The 19,426-nt window shown below is 38.5% G+C and overlaps 1 protein-coding gene across 1 annotated transcript; it reads right to left on the reverse strand.

Annotated features, from left to right (window-relative positions):
- Window positions 1-6,265: 6,265 nt before the first annotated feature.
- LOC101009479 (olfactory receptor 4S1) lies at window positions 6,266-8,282 on the reverse strand. The gene has a single exon (XM_003909897.3). It carries the CDS (start codon window positions 8,105-8,107, stop codon window positions 7,178-7,180), a length of 930 nt encoding a protein of 309 aa, XP_003909946.2. The 5' UTR covers window positions 8,108-8,282; the 3' UTR covers window positions 6,266-7,177.
- Between the last annotated feature and the right edge of the window lie 11,144 nt (window positions 8,283-19,426).

A 19,426-nucleotide genomic window follows, 5' to 3' on the forward strand; every position in this document is an offset into this window, starting at 1 on the left:
AAGTCTTTTGAGATAAAATAGTAGCAAGCTGGCCAAAAGACACGCTATTTTTTAGCGATCCTCATGGTGATTTCATATTTCTTAGTTAATTAAATAATACCTTTATCATCTAACAGCAGAAATGAATGGGTGCAGAATTCAAGGTCTCAATGATAGCTAACTATTATTAATTAGCTTCCCAAAATGTGACAAAGTGAAAGAAGGCAATATTTCTTTGGCCAAAAATTGTGCAATTGTCATTTTTTATTAGACAGAGTTATGGGGATGAAACAAGAAATATTTCCTGATAATCTCCCAAATGTTGTGGAAACTAATTTCTTGGAGATGAATTTTGTGCTTTTTGTGACTTTTTTAACTTTTAGTTTAGATTCAGGGGTACATGTGCAGGTTTGTTAAATAGGTATTGTGGGGGTTTGGTGTACAGATTATTTCATCACCCAGGTAATAAGCATGGCATAGTATCCAATAGGTGGCTTTTCAATCCTCACCCTCCTTCCACCCTCTACCCTCTAGTAGGCCTTGGTGTCTGTTGTTCTCTCCTTTGTGGCCATGTGTATTCAGCGTTTAGCTCCCATCGATAAGTGAGAAAGTGTGGTTTTGGTTTTCTGTTCCTGCGCTAGTTCACTTAGGATGATGGCGTCTCAGAGATTAATTTTGAATATTTCTTCCTATAACAAAGAAATTTCTTTTCATATGAATTTCTAGGTTGTTTTTTCTTAGTATAAAAAGTGAATATGTTATAACATGAGGAATTACAGACTATTTGTCCAACAGAGGGTAAGTTTAATATAAATTATGGGAGCCTACAATCTTAAAAGGTGAAGCTTTGGAAGGGATATGGTGGAGTTTGTAAAACTAGGGAAAAGATGGAATGAAAGTGGACCTACATTTTAGATTCCAGAATTTATAATGAGAAGGCTTAGGTAAAATAAGAAGAAATGCCATGTTGTATTACTCAACAACAACAAAAATTACTCTAAAGGCAGCATGTATTTCAAGCCTAAAAGAGATAGAAAAACAAAAGAAAGCAATTTCTTTATAGAAGGTTAGGAAAGGGTTGAGGTAGACATGGTAATTTCAAATAAGCATGTTAGGAGTTCACCACGTGCCAGAAACTGCATTAAGAACTTTAGAGAGATTATCTAATCTAATTGTCACAATAACACTTTGAGATGTGTATTATCATTACCTTTTATTTCCCCAGCTTTATTGAGGTATATAGGTGATGCCTTGAAAAAGAAAGAAATTCTGTCATTTGTGGCAAGGTATATGGACCTGGAAGACATTATGCTAAGTGAAGTAAGTGAGACACAGATAGACAAATACTGCATGACCTCACTTATACGTGGAATCTAAAATATCTTTACTTTTATTTTAAACACAGGCATCAGAGGTTTCTAGAAATCTCATCACTTTACTCAAGGTCATGCCACTAGCAAGCATAGAAAATAGATTCAATACTATGCAGCCATAAAAAGGAACGAGATCATGTTCTTTGCAGGAACGTGGATGGAGCTGGAAGCCATTATCCTCAGCAAACTAACTCAGGAACAGAAAACCAAACACCGCATGTTCTCACTTATAAGTGGGAGCTGAACAATGAGAACACGTGGACAAAGGGAGGGGAACAACACTCACTGGGGCCTGTCAGGGGAGGGTGGGGAGGGAGAGTATTAGAGAAAAGAGCTAATGCACACTGGGCTTAATACCTTGGTGATGGGTTGATAGGTGCAGCAAACCACCATGGCACACATTTACCTATGTAACAAACCTGCACATCCTGCACATGTACCCTGGAACTTTTTAAAAATTAACGAAAGAAAATAAGATTCAAACTCAGATTGCTCTGTCTCCAGAGCCAAACTCCTAACCTCTCTGCTATAGTGTATCAGCGATATTGCTGATGTCACAGAGTGACAAAAAGAAACAGAAGCCAGACCTGGATACAGAAGAGCCTGCTATATATGGCTAAATGTTAAGTAACATTTTGCCTCGTGTTTCTACAACTCAATTAATTATCACACAGACTCAAATGATGTCAATATGGATTGCTCCTTAAAGATCTGGATGATGGATCAAAAATAACTCATTTTAAACTTCGGTTTAGGCATTTCAAAACTAGATAATCTTGATTAATTGACTAACCACATCAGTGAACAGTTTCCTCATTTCTAATATAGGAATAATAATCATTCATACCATGTATATTTCATATAGTAGTTTTATAATCAAATTATGCAATTCAAGTGAAAATACTAAATAAATAATAAAAGTCAATGAAGGCTGGACATGGTGGCTCATGCCTGTAATCCCAGCACTTTGGAAGGCCGAGGTGGGCAGATCACTTGAGGCCAGGAGTTCAAGACCAGCCTGGCCAACATGGAAAAACTCCATCTCTACGAAAAATACCAAAATGAGCTGGACATGGTGACGGGTGCCTGTAATCTCAGCTACACAGGAGGCTGTAGCACAAGAATCACTTGAACCCAGGAGGTGGAGGTTGCAGTGAGCTGAGATCGTGCCACTGCACTCCAGCCTGCGTGATTTTTTTTTTGAGACTCCATATCAAAAAAAAAAAAAAAGTCAGTGAAGATGAACTAATGCTTAAGATGGAATACAATTATACATGATAGAAAAAAGTAAGGCTTGGTTTGTTTCACTTACAAAAATAAATTTATTTTGATTTCCTGCTTTACCACTCATTATCCACCTGCAGTTTCTTACCATGTAAAGAGCTTTCTCATGGCATTTTTTTACCTCTTCATTTCTCAGAGTATAGATGAGTGGATTCAACATAGGTGTCAGAATACTGTAAAATACGTAAAATAATGCCATGCTTTTGTCTATAGATAAAGTAGAAAATAGATGCATATAAGTAAATATACAAGGTACAAAGAACAAGGCAACAACAGTGAAGTGGGTACCATCAAGATTGGCAAAAATGTTACGAAGTTTTGGCTGTGCCATGTGTTGACAAGAATGTACCTCATGAGAATCTCCTATACATTGCTGTAGGGAGTGAATATTGGTACAACTGCTTTCAAAAGCAATTTGGCATATTTTTGGAAAAGTCGAACATTTGCATACCTTTCAACATAGCAATTCAGTCCCTGGGTATATGCCCCAGGAAAACTTTTCCACACAGACAAGAATGCTCCTAACAGCCCTCATACAGCTGAATATGGAAACAACCAAGGTATATTTAAAAAAGAGTAGTAAAATAATTATGGCATATTCACCCAATGAAATCTTGTGCAATAGTAAAAATGATGAAATACAATTACATGCAACAACAAGGATGAAATATTATGTTTTTGAAATATTTTTGAAATATGTTAAGTAAAGATAGCAAATCAGAAGACTACAAATGTATAACACCATTTTTATAAAATTATAAATAAGAAAAATTAAGCAATATATGGGTTAGGTATATATACACATATGTTAAAGCTATTTTCATAAAGTAAGGAAGTCGTAAACCAAACGAGAATATTAGTTATCACTGTGAAGGCAAAGAAATAGAATAGAGAAGACACATATGACACAAGTTATTAGGAATGTTCTTAAATTGATAATAAGTTCATAGATGATCATTAAATAATTATGAATAATTATGTTTTATAACATATTAATATATAATTTTATTATTTATTACATATTACATATATTAAATAATACATATATTATTTGTATCAAAAATTTTTAACTAATAATATTTTTAAATCTTTTATGAAGGAAATCAGCCATGGGGTGCCCTCTCACCTCTAGCCTACCTTCCTTTTCTGCCTTCACTGTGGACACTTTCACCTTCCAAGAAGGAGGAGTTCATAGTCCCTTCCCCAATGCCATACCTACCACCACATCCTTTCTCTGCTCTCTCTCCAACCACAGCAGAATAAGTAAATGTATAATAACAATTACATCTTGTTTGTGTTTATAACTAAGAAGTCCTCCAGGAAAACTCAGTACTGAAGGGGAAATGTACTGACAGAGTGGCTGAATGAACAGTCAATGAGCTTCATCTACTGGTAACTTTCAGAATACCTGTAGTAGGAACATTAACATGGAGTTGTCTCTTCGAGAGGAAGAGTAGTGAAAAATACAATTAAATCTTCTTCATTTGATGTTTTTCCCTCTTGTGATAATTGTGTCAAGTCCATAAATCTATGGTAACTATATGCAATATTTTCTTTTTATAAAATCACCTAAAAATAATTCTAAGGAAATATGTGAATAAAATGAGGAAAAAATAAGATTGACCCAGATTTCACGTAATCCATATTCCTGAACAAAATAGAATCATAGGATATCTGAGCTGAAGGTCCTTACAGATTCGAAACAATCTCCTTAATTGTATGCATCAGGAAATGGGAGCCCTGAGAACTTGGATGGAGGTGGGGATGGCCCTGCAACTGGAACCTGTTTCCTGACTTTCCATCTAGTGTAATTTCCACGGTATCATACAGCAGCCTCTTCTCTTAACGCCAAGTTCTCATACCTTAGGCAGCTCCTCCTGTAGTATTTACCCAGTCTTCTCACTTGTAGCTGAAACTAGGAGGACTTTTTTCCCCTGAAATACATGATCTACTTCCTCCAACCCAATTTCTCCCTTTTCCCTCACCCCAGCATGAAGCAGGAAGAAACATCTGCAACATCAGGCACACCTATGATTCCACACCCTAAAATGGCCCCTGAGTTGGTCAATCTTCTGTAAACAGAAGTCAAGGCAAAGAGTGGGATTCCTGAGGAACTGCTCTCCAGTCACCTCTGATCTGACAAATCCATGATGTAAGTGCTTCAATTTCCTCAAAGAAAAGAGTAGAGGCCAGGCATGGTGACTCACCCCTGTAATACCAGCATTTTGGGAGGCTGAGGCAGGCAGATCACTTGAGGTCAGGAGTTCAGGACCAGCCTGGCCAACATGGTAAAACCCCGTCTCTACTAAAACTACAAAAATTAGCAGGATGTTGGTGGCATGTGCCTGTAGTCCCAGCTACTAGGGAGGCTGAGGCAGGAGAATTGAGCCTGGGAGGTGGAGGTTGCAGTGAGCTGAGATTGTGCCATATATACCTGTCTTCATCTACATGAATATATATACATACATGCATGCCTGCATACATATGTAAGACATACATACCACTATCATTCTACTTTAAAATACTGTATGAAAGCAGTAGTGAAAGAGCATTAAACTAGCAATCAGAAGTCTTTGTGTGTGGCCTATGTACACAGTTTAGCCTGTCTGTATCTCCGCTTATCTTTAAACCTGAATAACCATTCATGTTCCCACATGTTCCAAGGAGTTTTATAAGGGGATTATTTATTCAACACAGATTAAGCTGGTGCGTGAAAAATTCTGAGAATATTATGCTTTCAAGGTGTCAACCACTATTTTATTGCTATTATTTTTCCATAATCAAGATCAACATTTGCATTTGTGTTAGTTCAGCATCAGACGGTACTAATGAGTTCTCCTTACTACCACCACTCTCACCCAACCCTCATCACATTCCTGGCGATTATACCTCATTCATTAAGTTGTTGAAAGGATTAAAGAAGTTAATACAATTAAAACATTTAGAAGAGTGTCTGCAGATTGGAAGAATTCAGTAAGGGTCAGCTTTTATCACACATTAAAATACAAACTCCATGAGAACAAGGAGTTTTGCCTGCTTTCTTTTGTGCTGTATTTCTAGCCCCAGGAATATCACCCAGCAAATGCTGAGTGTTCAATAAACACTTTTGGAGTAAATGAAATAATCTGATAGTTTGGTTACAAGGGCTTTGAGGGAAAGGCAGGGATCAAGGGGTGAATAGGAAGAGAAAGGGGAATCGAAGATATTATTTAAAAACAGCTGGCAGCCACCATTGAACAACAGACTTTGATGTAGGTCTTTACAAAGTCTTATAGGTCCTCTCACAGCCTTCTGAAGCTGGTATTATCAATGTCTCCTTCTGTAAATACGGAAATTGAGGCCCAATGAGGTTAACTGACCCATAGTTTAAGAGATACCTAATCCAGGCCGGGCGCGGTGGCTCAAGCCTGTAATCCCAGCACTTTGGGAGGCCGAGACGGGCGGATCACGACGTCAGGAGATCAAGACCATCCTGGTTAACATGGTGAAACCCCGTCTCTACTAAAAAATACAAAAAACTAGCCGGGCGAGGTGGCGGGCGCCTGTAATCCCAGCTACTCGGGAGGCTGAGGCAGGAGAATGGCGTGAACCCGGGAGGCGGAGCTTGCAGTGAGCTGAGATCCGGCCACTGCACTCCAGCCTGGGCTACAGAGCGAGACTCCGTCTCAAAAAAAAAAAAGAGATACCTAATCCGGCTCTTCTAATTGCATCCTGTACAAACTTGGCTCCCTCTAGCGGCAAAATGGAGCAAAGCAACAGGGGTTAAAGAGGGCTGCAGTCCGCTGTTGGGCTGGAGAGAATAATCAGCACCCCTGAAAGAAGTGCTGACAATTTGTTCTTCCTGGCTCTTCTCTTCATCATCCCAAGTCATCATCACCATCATTCCTTGGTCCTTCAAAAGTTCCTGGTCATTCCTGCTTGGTGTCCATTTTGTCACACTTTATCAAGAGGTCCTGAGGTGGGAAAAGCCCTGAAAGCTGACTTAGGGACCTGTGTTCTAGTCCTCACCCTGCTCTGGAGTTAAAGTATAAGTTTGAGTAAATCCCTTGACCGCTCCACATTATTTATTTACTTATTTATCAGCCTGCTGAGAGTATGGACGGATAAGAGTAAAGTAGCTCTTTACTCTTAAAAGAAAAATGAATTTCACTGAGCACTGTGTTAGCCAACACAAATGAATTATGTAGTGATTTTATTCATTTATCAATGAGATACCTGGACTTCCCAGACACTCCCTCATTCACAGGCCCTCACAAGTTTCTTGAATGAGCTCTTAAATATCACACTAAGAACCTTCTGGACTCTACTCTCCTTGAGGGAAAGACTATATCTTACTTTCATTTGTATTCTCACTCACTGTAAACATTCAACAAATATTTAATGAATAAAGGATTGAAAGAATATGTGGGGTTATTATAACAACAAGAGCTAGGAGGATAATTGCCATTGCAAACATCAGACTGGAAATACAAAGGCTGTGTTAGATGCTACAAGATGGAAAGTCTCCCAATTTCCTGGCTGGATTGAGATTCTCTGGAGTGTCACTTCTCCCCTAAGCTCTTCTTGATGCTAAACAGCTTCCTCATGGCATTTTTCGCCTCATTGTTCCTTAGTGTATAGATCAAAGGGTTCAGCAAAGGTGGCATCACAATGTTAAAGAGGATGATAAGTTTGTCAGCAGCCAGGGTGGTGGAGGGACGAATGTACATGAACATGGGGGGCATGAGAACCAAAAGGACAGTGATTATGTGTGAGCCACACGTGGAGAGAGCCTTACGCCGGCCCTCAGATGACTGGTTTCTTAGCTTCAGTAAGATGATAACATAGGAAATGAGAAGGATAAAGAAGGAGACTAAAGAAATCATACCACTGTTGGCCACCACAATGAGACCCACCATGTAGGTGTCTGCACAGGCCAACTTGAGCAGGGGATGAACATCACAGAAGAAGTTGTCTATCTCATTGGGCCCACAAAAAGGCAGCTGAACCGTGAGGAGGGTCTGCAGGATGGAATGCAGGAAGCCAGCTAACCAGGAGGCCCCCGCTAGCAGGCCACACTTCTGGTGATCCATGATGGCTGTGTAGTGCAGGGGCCTACAGATGGCCACATAGCGGTCATAAGCCATGGCTGTAAGGAGGAAGATCTCAGTGCCACCAAAGAAGTGGGCAGAAAAGAGCTGGGTCATGCAGCCATTGAAGGAGATGATCTTATGCTCCACAAAAGTATCAGCAATCATCTTGGGTATGGTAGCAGATGGATAACATACGTCAGCAAAAGACAAGTGGTTCAGGAAGAAATACATGGGAGACTTCAGAGTCTTGCTAGCATTGATGGTGATGATAACCAGAAGGTTCCCCAGGACAGTGAGCACATGAAAGAGGAAGAATACCGCAAAGCATGCATGCTGCATCTCTCTGCTCTCAAAAAGGCCAAATAAAACAAACTCAGTCACGTTGTTCTTGGCACCCATGGATTATCTGCCCCAATGACTGACAAAGTGGCTGGCGGGCTCTGCAAAGACATAGATTATGAGATATAAGAAAGTTTTATGAGATACGACCAAGATTATGGAGTAAGAAAGATACTAGCCTTCATCCCCATCACCAAAAAAAAAATTTATGTATATATATATATATATATATATATATATACAGAGAGAGAGAGAGAGAGAGAGAGAGTGCTATCCACAAACCAAAATAGCTCTGAGAGGGCTCAAGGGCCCATTAAAGAATCTGCAGCAATACAGAGGAGCAAAAACATAGAGAATAACCACACAGAAAGGATAGCTAGTGATATCTACAAACTCGAGATGCCAGGAGATGGTTAGGAACAAAGAGGAAAGGCTGAGGCAATTAGAATCAGTAGAAACCTTGCAAGCCAGAAGGGATTGGGGTCCTATCTTCAGCCTCATAAAACAAAATAATTGTCAGCCAAGGATTTTGTATCCAGCAAAGCTAAGCTTCATAAATGTAGAAAAGATAGTCTATTTCAGACAAACAAATGCTGAGAGAATTTGCCACTACTCAGCTAGAACTATACAAAATGTTAAAATGAGGGGAGGGGCCAAGATGGCCAAATAAAAACAGCTCTGGTCTGCAGCTCCCATCAAGGCCATCACAGAAGGCAGGTGATTGCATTTCCAACTGAGGTATGCAGTTCATCTCACTGGGACTGGTTAGGCAGTGGGTGCGACCCACTGAGAGTGAGCAGAAGCAGAGTGGGGCATCATTTCACCCACGAGGTGGACAGAGGCAGGGGACCTCCCTCCCCCAGTCAAGAGTAGTGGTGAGGGACTGTGTTACCTAACCAGGGTACTATGCTTTTCCCCAGATTTTTGCAATCCAGAGATCAGGAGATTCCCTTGTGAACCTACACCACCAGGGCCCTGGATTTCAAGCACAAAACTGGGCAGCTGTTTGGGTAGGCACTGAGCTACAGGAGGAAAACAGTGGGCACATGGAACCCAGTGAAGAGAGGACAACCATCCACTCCCTGGAAAGGGGCCAGCCAGAAGCCAAGAAGTCTCATCTGGCAGTCCTCCCATGGCCTCCAGTCAGCACCACCGGTCTGAAATTTACCGCTGCACAGCAGTCTGGAGCTGGTCTGATGATCAAGTTTGTTGGGAGGCAGCCACTCATTACTGTGCTTTGGTGGGCAGTTTTCTCCCCTGACAGTGCTAAGGAGACTGGGAGGCTTACTTGATCAATTCACCTTCACAATATAGCAAAGTGGCTAGGCCAGACTGCTTCTTTAGGATTCCTCTATCACTGGACAGGCATTCCCTACAGAAATACAGGAGCTCCAGCCATGCTTACAGACAAAACTCATTCCCCTGGGACAGCACCTGGGTGAGGGATGGTTGTATTTTGGTTCAGCCGACTTCACTTTCCTGCCTGTTGGCTCGGAAGAGAATGGCTGATCCTGACAAAGGGATTCTCCCACACAGTGCACCAGTTGTGCTAAGGGACTGACTGTCTCTCAAGTGGGTCCCTGACCCCATGCCCAATGACTGAGATTCCAACAGGCTGGACAGACTCCATGTGAAGACCTCTGACTGGCATCAGGTCGCTGCCTCTCTGGGATGAAACCTCCAGAGGAGGTCGAGACCATCCTGGCTAACCCGGTGAAACCCCGTCTCTACTAAAAAATACAAAAAACTACCGGGTGAGGTGGCGGGCACCTGTAGTCCCAGCTACTCAGAAGGCTGAGGCAGGAGAATGGTGTAAACCCAGGAGGCGGAGCTTGCAGTGAGCTGAGATCCGGCCACTGCACTCCAGCCTGGGTGACAGAGCGAGACTCTGTCTCAGAAAAAAAAAAAAAAAAAAAAAAAAAGAAGAAGAAAACCGTATATGCATGGGCTTATTTCTAGACTTTCTATTCCATTCCTTTGGTCTATGTGTCTGTTTTTATGTCCATACTGTTTTTATAACCATACTGATTTGATGATAATAGCTTTGTGACATAATTTTTATTTTTTATTTATTTTATTTTATTTTCTTTGAAACAGAGTCTTGCTCTGTCACCCAGGCTGGAGTGCAGTGATGTAATCATGGCTGACTGCAGCCTGCACCTCCCAGGTTCAAGAGATTCTTGAGTCTCAGCCTCCCAAGTAGTTAGGATTACAGGTGTGCGCCACTACACCTGGCTAATTTTTGTATTTTTTTTAGTAGAGAAGAGGTTTTACCGTATTAGTCAGGCTGGTCTCAAACTCTTGGTCTCAAGTGATGCACCTGCCTCAGACTTCCAAAGTGCTGGGATTATAGGTGTGAGCCACCACACCCAGGCGCTTTGTGACATAATTTTTAATAAGGAAGTGTGATGCCTCCAAGTTCTTTTCCCTCAAGATTGCTTTGGCTACTTGAAGTCTTCTGTGGTTCCATTTGAATTTTATTTATTTATTTAAAAAAGTCTAAACTTTAAAAAATGTCACTGGAATTTTTACATGATTACAATGGTACAGGTTACATTGAATCTGTATATCACTTTGGATGGTATGGACTTTTTAGCAATATTGATTTTTTCTATCCTTGAACATGAAATACCTTTTCATTTGTCTATGACCTACCATGCTGAAGACACCCAATCTCTGATTTCAGAAGGAAAGCTGGGTTGAAACTAATTAGTACTCTCATTGTTTTTTAAATAAACCAAAAAATATATTGTTCACTATTGTGTATTAGGCACTGTGTAAGCACTTTACACACCTTATATCATACTATCATTGTAACATCATGAATTATATATTCTCTTCATTTTAGGGAAGCAATGAGACTTATAGATACTCAAAATAACTTTTTAAAGTTATAACATTGTAAGTAAGAAGGCTAACTCTGATAATCTGTCTCCAACTTAAATTCCTGTTTAAAATCCGTAGTCACCTATGTCCAAAATGGTAAAATCATTTCATATTGTCTCATCTTTCTATCTGAACCTTGGCTCCAAATGTAGGCTCCAGAATCACTTATCCTCAGGCACGTATGAGCTTCCTTTCCCTGATTGCTTGTCAGGTGGTGGTTGTTTTAAACAATAAATTTTATTTTTTAGTGTCACAGAATTTGAGCAGGTAGTACAAAGAGTTCCTATATAACTTCTGTACCTACACATGCATAGTATCCTCTACTATCAACATTCCACACACCACAGTGGTACACTTTTACAACAATAAACCTATATTGATACACCTGTATAACTCAAAGTTCTTAGTTTACACTAGGATTTGCTCTTGGTACCGTATGTTCTATGAGCTTGGACAAATACATAATGACGTGTATCCACTGTTACAGTATCATGAAGAATAGAGTAACTAACCTAAAAATCCTCTGTGCTCAAGACTTGGAACCAACCCAAATGCCCATCAATGATAGACTGGATAAAGAAAATGTGGCACATATACACCATGGGATACTATGCAGCCATAAAAAAACATGAGTTCATGTCCTTTTCAGGGACATGGATGAAACTGGAAGCCATCATTCTGAGCAAAGTAACACAGGAACAGAAAACCAAACGCCACATGTTCTCACTCATAAGTGAGAGTTGAACAATGAGAAAACAGGAACACAACACAGGGAGGGGAACATCACACACCGGAGCCTTTCAGTCCATGGGGGGCAAGGGAAGGGACAGCATTAGGACAAATACCTAATGCATATGGGGCTTAAAACCTAGATGATGGGTTGATGGGTGCAGCAAACCACCATAGCACATGTATACCTGTGTAACAAACCTGCACGTTCTGCACATATATCCCAGAGCTTAAAAATAAAAAGCCTCTGTGCTCCACTTATTCATCCCTCCTTCCTCCATAAACCCTAATATCCACTGATATTTTTACTGTCTCCATAGTTTTGCCTTTTCCAGAATGGCATATAGTTGGAAATATACAATATGTAACCTTTTCAAATGGGCATTTTCACTCAGTGATATGTATTTTGTTTTCTCCATGTGTTTTCATGGCTTGGTAGTTCATTTCTTTTTAGTACGGAATAGTATTTCATTGTCTGGATACGCACATTTTATTTATCTACTTACCTACTAAAGAGCATCTTCATGTCCTCCAAGTTTTGGCAATTATGAATAAAGCTGCTAGAAACATTTGTGTGTGAGTTTTTGGGTGGGCATAAATTTTCACCTTATTTGAGTAAATATCAAAAATCCCAATCGCCTGACTGCATGATAACAATACATTTAGTTTTATAAGAAATTGCCAAAGTGTCTGACATCATTTGTCTATTGTATGATCTATTTGTCTATTTCTTCACCAATGCTACATTGTCTTGATTGCTGTACCTCTATAGTAAGTCTTGAAGTTGGGTAGTATGAGTTCTCCAACTTTGTTCTTTCCCTCAGTATCACATTAGCTATTCTTGGTTTTTTGCCTTTCCATATAAGTTTTAGAATTAGTTTGTCAATATTTACAAAATACCTTGCACTGGCATTAAAATGAATATATAGATCAAGTTGGGAAGAATAGACATCTTGATAATATTGAGTCTTCCTGTCCATGAATATGAAATATTTTTTCATTTATTTAGTTTTTTGATTTGTTTTTTCCTTTTTTTTCTTTGAGACGGAGTTTCACTCTTGTCATCCAGGCTGGAGTGCAATGGTGTGATCTCGGCTCACCGCAACCTGTGCCTCCCAGGTTCAAGTGATTCTCCTGCCTCAGCCTCCCGAGTAGCTGGGATTACAGGCATGTGCTACAACGCCTGACTAATTTTGTATTTTTTCTTAGCGGAGAGGGGGTTTCTCCATGTTGGTCAGGCTGGTCTCAAACTCCCGACTTCAGGTGATCTGCCTGCCTCAGCCTCCCAAAGTGCTGGGATTAAAACTGCGCCTGGCCTTGATTTGTTAATTAGAGCTTTGTAGTTTTTCTCACTTGTACACATTTTGTTAGATTTATACCTAAGTATTTCATTTTTTTAGAATGCTAAAGTAAATTATATTGTGTTTTGAATTTTAGATTATACTTGTTCATCGCTGGTATATAGAAAAGTGATTGACTTTTGTGCCTTAACCTTGTATCCTGCCACTCTGCTCTAATTATTAGTTCTGGTATTTTTTTGTTGATTTAAAAAATTTTCTACATATATGATCATGTAATCTACAGACATTGACAGTTTTATTTCTTACTGTCAGTATACTTTTTATTTCTTTTTCTTGTTTTATTACATTAGCTAGGATTTCCAGGACAATGTTGACAAGAAGTGATGAGGAAAGACATTCTTGCCTTTTTCCTCATCTTAGTAGGAAAGCTTCAAGTTTCTCACCAATAAGTGTCATGCTACTTGTAGATTCTTAGTTTACAGATTTTCTTTTTAGAATCATAAAAAAAAAATAGGTGTTAGATTTTTTCTTCAGATGCTTTTTCTGCATCTATTAATATGGTAATTTGATTTCCCTTTAACATTTGGTGCAAGGGATTATGTTAATTGATTTTTGAATGTTGATCCCACCCTGCATACCTACACTAAATTGTACACCAGGATCTACTGAGATTTAGTCCAGATATGCAGGATGGAATCAACATTCAAAAATACCTGGACTAAATCTCAGTTGATCCTGGTGTACAATTCTCTTTACATATTGTTGAATTTAATCTGTTAATATTTTGTTGAGGATTTTTGTATCTATGTTAATAAGGGATATTAGTCTGAAGTTTTCTTTTGTTGTAATGTCTTTGTTCTTGGGAATAGGGTAAGGCTGGCTTCATTGAATGAGTTAGGAAGACTTCTTTCCTCTTCCAGTTTCTAAAAGAGATTTAGAGAAATGGTATAATATCTTAAATGTTTGGTAGAATTTACCAGTGAACCTGTCTGACCTGGAGCTTTATGTTTTGGAAGGTGCTATAGACTGAATGTTTGTGTCACCCTGAAATTCATGTATTAAAATTCTAACCCCCTATGTAATGGTATTAGGAGGTGGAATCTCTGAGCAGAGACTAGGCCATCAGGGTGGAGCCCTTATAAATGGGATTAATACCCTTATAAGAGGCCCTTAGAGAAGGCTATGATTGGGTATTTCATTTACTCCAAACAGGTTAGGCTCTAATAAAACCCCAGCAAGTTAGGGTGTGGCTAACAATAGGTTCTTCTGAGGGCAGACCTTGTTAAGAAGAACAGAATACTGTGGATATTTAAAAATGTTTTTCTCCATCTCCAGGAAGATGAATTTATCATGTATTTCCCTACTTTGCCATAGCAATTATTTTCCTTTTATCTAATACTTGATTTTTTTCCCATTGGATAAATTTTTAAAAAATGTTATTTAACATATGGACAGGACTTTTTCTAACATTTTCTGTGAGTATCAGGTAGGGATCATGAAGTTAAAACTCACGAAAGTGTGAGAGACCCCCAGCCCTGTCCCGCCCCACCAGACCTGGACTAGTTCCCCTAGAGTTTTTATCTTTCAGGCTTTTCCACATTAAGAACTTCATCAATTAAGTTCAAGGTTTTACTACCTACATCTACCCTCCTTGCCACTGGCTCCTGTGGGGTTTCTGCTTGTGGGTTTCTGCTCAGGGAAGGTGAGATTCTCTCTATCTGCCTGTCTGTCTCTGCAATTTTGAGGACAGTGGTTTGCGCTGTGAGTTCACTTCTATGATGGATTTAAGATGAATTGTTGATATTTTAGTTTGTTCAGCTTTTTACTTATTGTTAGGATACAGTGGTGACTTCTAAACTCTTTACATGCTAGACTAGAAGTCCCCTTCCTTACCTTTATTTAAAAAGAACTTTAAATGAAATACAAATTCCTTACCAAGATCTATACTGCCCTGCAGGGCTTGGCTTTTGTCCATCTCTCAACCTCAGTTTGTTCTGTCTGTTCTCTTTTCCACTTCCTTTCAGGAACTAAGACCTTCCATTGACTTGCACTTGCTCAGCTCTTTAAATATTGGAGCTTTGCAGATGTAACAATACTTCCCATGGGGCAATGTTTCGTCCTTTGACCTCAGTTAAGTATCACCATTTAAAAAGACCTCTGATTGCCTTCTTTACAGTAATATCGCACTCTTGTTTTTCATCACAATACTCAGTATTTTAAATACTGATCACAGATTATAATTTATTAAATTGTTCTCCTGACTTTCTTAGAAGACATAAAGTTAATGTAGGCAGGACTTTTATGCTGTTTTTTTTTTTTTTTTTCCTGTTTCATTAACTATTGTATCTTAAGCTTATGGTATAGAACTTGGCGTGAAAAAGATGCTCATAACAATTTTTTAGTATAATAAATACATGGATAAATCATTATTATAATAAATAAAATATTTTAAAAACATATCCAAACCAACACTTTTAGGCAGAAAAAATGGAGTATTAGATAAAATTTAAAAAAAATTGCTATCGCAAAGTAGGGAAAATGTGATAAATTCATCTTCTTAGGGACAAGTGGCTGGGCTGATATTTTATTCTTGGTTGGCAATCCTACTATAACGGTTGTGAAGCTATTTTTTCTCCCTGGTTACATTTTTCTGACCCTAGTTATGTGATTGATCTAACAATATCTCTACATGCAAATGTTCTTTAAAAATACGTGGAAAGTCCCGGTGAACTTAATTAAGCAAGAATCAGTCTTGGACAGAATCCAGTTCTAGAACTCCAAGATTAATGTGCTTATAATGTATAAAATCTTCAATAATATTTGCCCCTGTCAGGTAGAAGATACTATCCTTTTAAGGGCTAATTATTTCAGAAGATGTTTTATTAAGATGTTTTGTTTACATTGTGCTATGGCTTCACAGCCTTGGAGCTTCTAAATCCAACTGGGCTCTGGGTAGGTTTCCCAGCGGAAGTGATACTTTCGATGAGTTTAAAGGAGAAGGCTTACCACATGATATAAAAAAGGCACAAGAATTTCCTCTCCAAATTTCAAGCATGAATGCTTGGCCATAAGAAGACAAGAGAGTGAGATGAGCTAAACGTTGGAATGGCAGTTATTCTTTATTGAAATTACTAGAAAAGAAGTTACAAGAGAAAAATTTCCCTCTTAAAAAGGCTACTTGCTGTCTTTTTACGTAGACATGGGATTTGTTTGTATTTTTAATAAATTATCCTAACATGAAAAATTTTAATTTTTCTGTTTGCACCATGGAATTTCTTTAAAATAGTTCTACAGTGCAAGTCATAATTTTCTGAAATACTTAGAAACTCTGAAGAAAATGGACAGACATGGCCATATGATGTCAAATATATCCTCAAGGAATGATCCAGCTTTTTGCCTTCTCTGTGCATATTGGGTTGAAGAGAGACTTCCAGCTTTTTGTGAGTGAGGTAAAATGGTTTTCAAATCATAAATAAGCTTCCCAAAAGTAAGATTTTAACAGGTGATAGTGAAACCAAGCTTTGCAGATGTGTGAATTTTTTTTACTACATAGGAAATTATATCACTTGATTTTATAAGAATTGAAATGTTGAAAAACTTTTGCTGTTGCAAAGTTGCTGGTTAGGTTTTATATGATACTTGTCATGAGTATATTTAAAAAATAGAAAAGTTAAGTCAGCAACCGTGATATATCCTAAAAAGTTATGCCTCCACCTAGAGAGGTAGAGACTCATGTTGAAAAGGTGATTTCTCAGATGGCATCAAGACTTCAGTCCTCTGATAACATGACCCCTGGCATAGATCCTGAGATGAATTGAGTTAGTGGATGCTTGGTGATGCCTGGGAGTCTATCTTATTTGATTGGTATGACACAATGTATGTGTTCAATTAACACTTGTTGGTTGAATGAATAAATGAAAGATTGAACTTATAATACACATTTCTATAATATTTACCATTCATTTAGAGGTAAACTGCTTATAATTACTGAGATGGGCATCTGCAAAAGAATGGATAGAACTAAAAAGATGCAAAAGCATTTCGAATGTTTGAGGAATGGTAAAAAGCCTTGAGCAGGTAAACATAGAAAATTGTAGGAAATTAGCTGAATAAGTTTCCTGGATCCCAGTCGCCTAAGATCTTGTAGGCCAAGGTAGGGATATTGGATTTTATTGAGTATATAATAGGAATATCCTATGGGGGTTGTGATCAAAGGAGTAATAGGATCTGAATAATATAAGAACAAAAAAAGGATCATTTGGGCTGCTTCAGGAACATAGATTGTCGAATGCCAAAAGGAAAGTAGGTAGACCTGGCTATTGCAGTAGACCAGGAACGAATGGGGATAGTGAGAATGATCAAGTTTGTAATGTATTATAGAGGAAGAGTCAACAGGACTTATTAAGTATATAAATAAACAATGTAAGAAGAATAAGGGGTGAAGGACACTGTTAAAATTTGGTCTGAACAATAACACAAAGGGAGTACCATTTCACTAGTTAGGTAGAAAAAACCTAGGTAGGAATAGATATATTATGAAAAATTAAAAATTTGCTTTTATAAATCCTAAATTGAGGTCTATTTGGAGGTATCAGTTAGATAGCTGCAGATATGAGTTTGAAAATTAGGGAAGAAATGGAGTAAAGACATACAATTTTAGAGTGCTTCAGAATTTACAAGTTACGGAAAGGAGAAATATTCAAGTAAAGACACTAAGAAGAAGGTTTCGGTGGGTCTGTAAGATCTCTGTAACTGTGACAGTTATGGACCATAAATTGTGTTGTATGACAATTATTGTTTCATTGTGTTCCCCCAACAAATTCATATTTTGGGGCCCTAGCTCTTTGTACTTCAGAATATAACCCTATTTGAGGTGGGTCTTTGCAGAGGTACACAAGTTAAAATAAGATGATTAAGGTGGACCCTAATACAATATGATTGATGTCCTTAATAGAAGCGGAAATTTGAATACAGACTTGTATACAAGGAGTATGCTGTATTAACATATAGTTGGTTATCTATAAACCAAGGACAGAGCCTGGAAAGATCTCCTTCCCTTATAGTCTTCTGTAGGAACCAACATTGTTAATATGTTAATTTTGAATTTCTAAGATCTAGAGCTATGAGATGATACATTTCTATTGTTTAAGGCACCCAGTTTGTACTACTTTGTTGCAGCTGTTCTAGCAAAATAATACAGCTTTTGGTACTGGGAGTGGGGTAGTGCTGCAATAAATATCTCAAAATGTGGAAGTGGCTTTGCAACTGGGTAATGGGTAGATGCTTGCAGAGTTTGAGAGTGCATTATAGAAGGAGCCTGGGTTGCCTTGAAGATACTGTGGGTAGGAATATGGACATTGAAAAGTGATTCTGGTGAAGGCTCAAAAAGGAAAGAGGGGAACTGAGGAGAAAACATCTGTTGTCTTAGAGAATACATATTTCATCATGAGCTGAATGCTGCTAGAAATATGAATGTTAAGGTACTTGTAGTTAAGGTCACAAATGGAAATTAGGAACATGTTATTGGAAGGCGGCGGAAAAGCATCATTATTATAAGGTGGTGGCCCTAGTAAATAATACAAAGAAATTTGGTCTATAGCCTTGCACACATAATGCATTCTACCCACTATGAATATATATATTACCTGAAGTGAGTCTTCAGTGTGATACTTCAGTGAGTTTATACATGGCATATCTTTTCATGGAATTCCCTTTTCCAGCCTCTTCTCTCACTTCTCCTTTAAACTCATCGTAAGTATCACTTCCGCTGGGAAACCTACCCAGAGCCCAGTTGGATTTAGAAATTCCAGTGCTGTGAAGCCATAGCACAATGTAAATTATCTATAATCACACTTGCTAAATTTGTTTTTGTCTGACCACTTTATTGTGCAATTCTGATAGTACATTGAAGATTAACAACCAAATTGGCAATAAATAAATCTAACATATATTTATATAATGATAAATAATTTTCTATACGGACCTTTGCTTAAATGGCTGGTATACCAGAATCATCTTTGACATATAGCATTTACTTGGCCCTTAGTTTTAGATATTATATTCTTTTCTCTTCACCATTGAAAGGGTAAAATCATCTTATGTTTGTATTCTCTGTTGAAGTCATCTTTTGACCCAGAGGTTTCTCAAAGCACTTTCACCTCTGCATTTCTGACGGTTAGACTAAAGGGTTTAACGTAGGAGTTATGGTATAAAACACAGCCACTGCTTTTTTGACTGGGGAAGGGTCACTGGGCACAGATACACAAGTATACAGACACAAAGAATTAGATGACCATGGTGGTGTGAGAGACACAGGTAGAGAGAGCTTTGCATCTTTCCTCCAAGCTGTGAGATATCAAAGTATATAGGATAGCACTTAAGAAACCATCAAGAGGATGATGTTCATCAGGCAGTTGAACCCACCACTGGCAGCAACAAAGAGACCAAGTGTATCAGTAGTACC

This window comes from Papio anubis, chromosome 12 (assembly GCF_008728515.1).
Source record: "Papio anubis isolate 15944 chromosome 12, Panubis1.0, whole genome shotgun sequence".
Classification (NCBI taxonomy): domain Eukaryota; kingdom Metazoa; phylum Chordata; class Mammalia; order Primates; family Cercopithecidae; genus Papio; species Papio anubis.

What these genes read in the sequence shown, in the direction of transcription:
- LOC101009479 (XM_003909897.3), bottom strand. Translation starts at nt 8,107, where the DNA reads ATGGGTGCCAAGAACAACGTGACTGAGTTTGTTTTATTTGGCCTTTTT.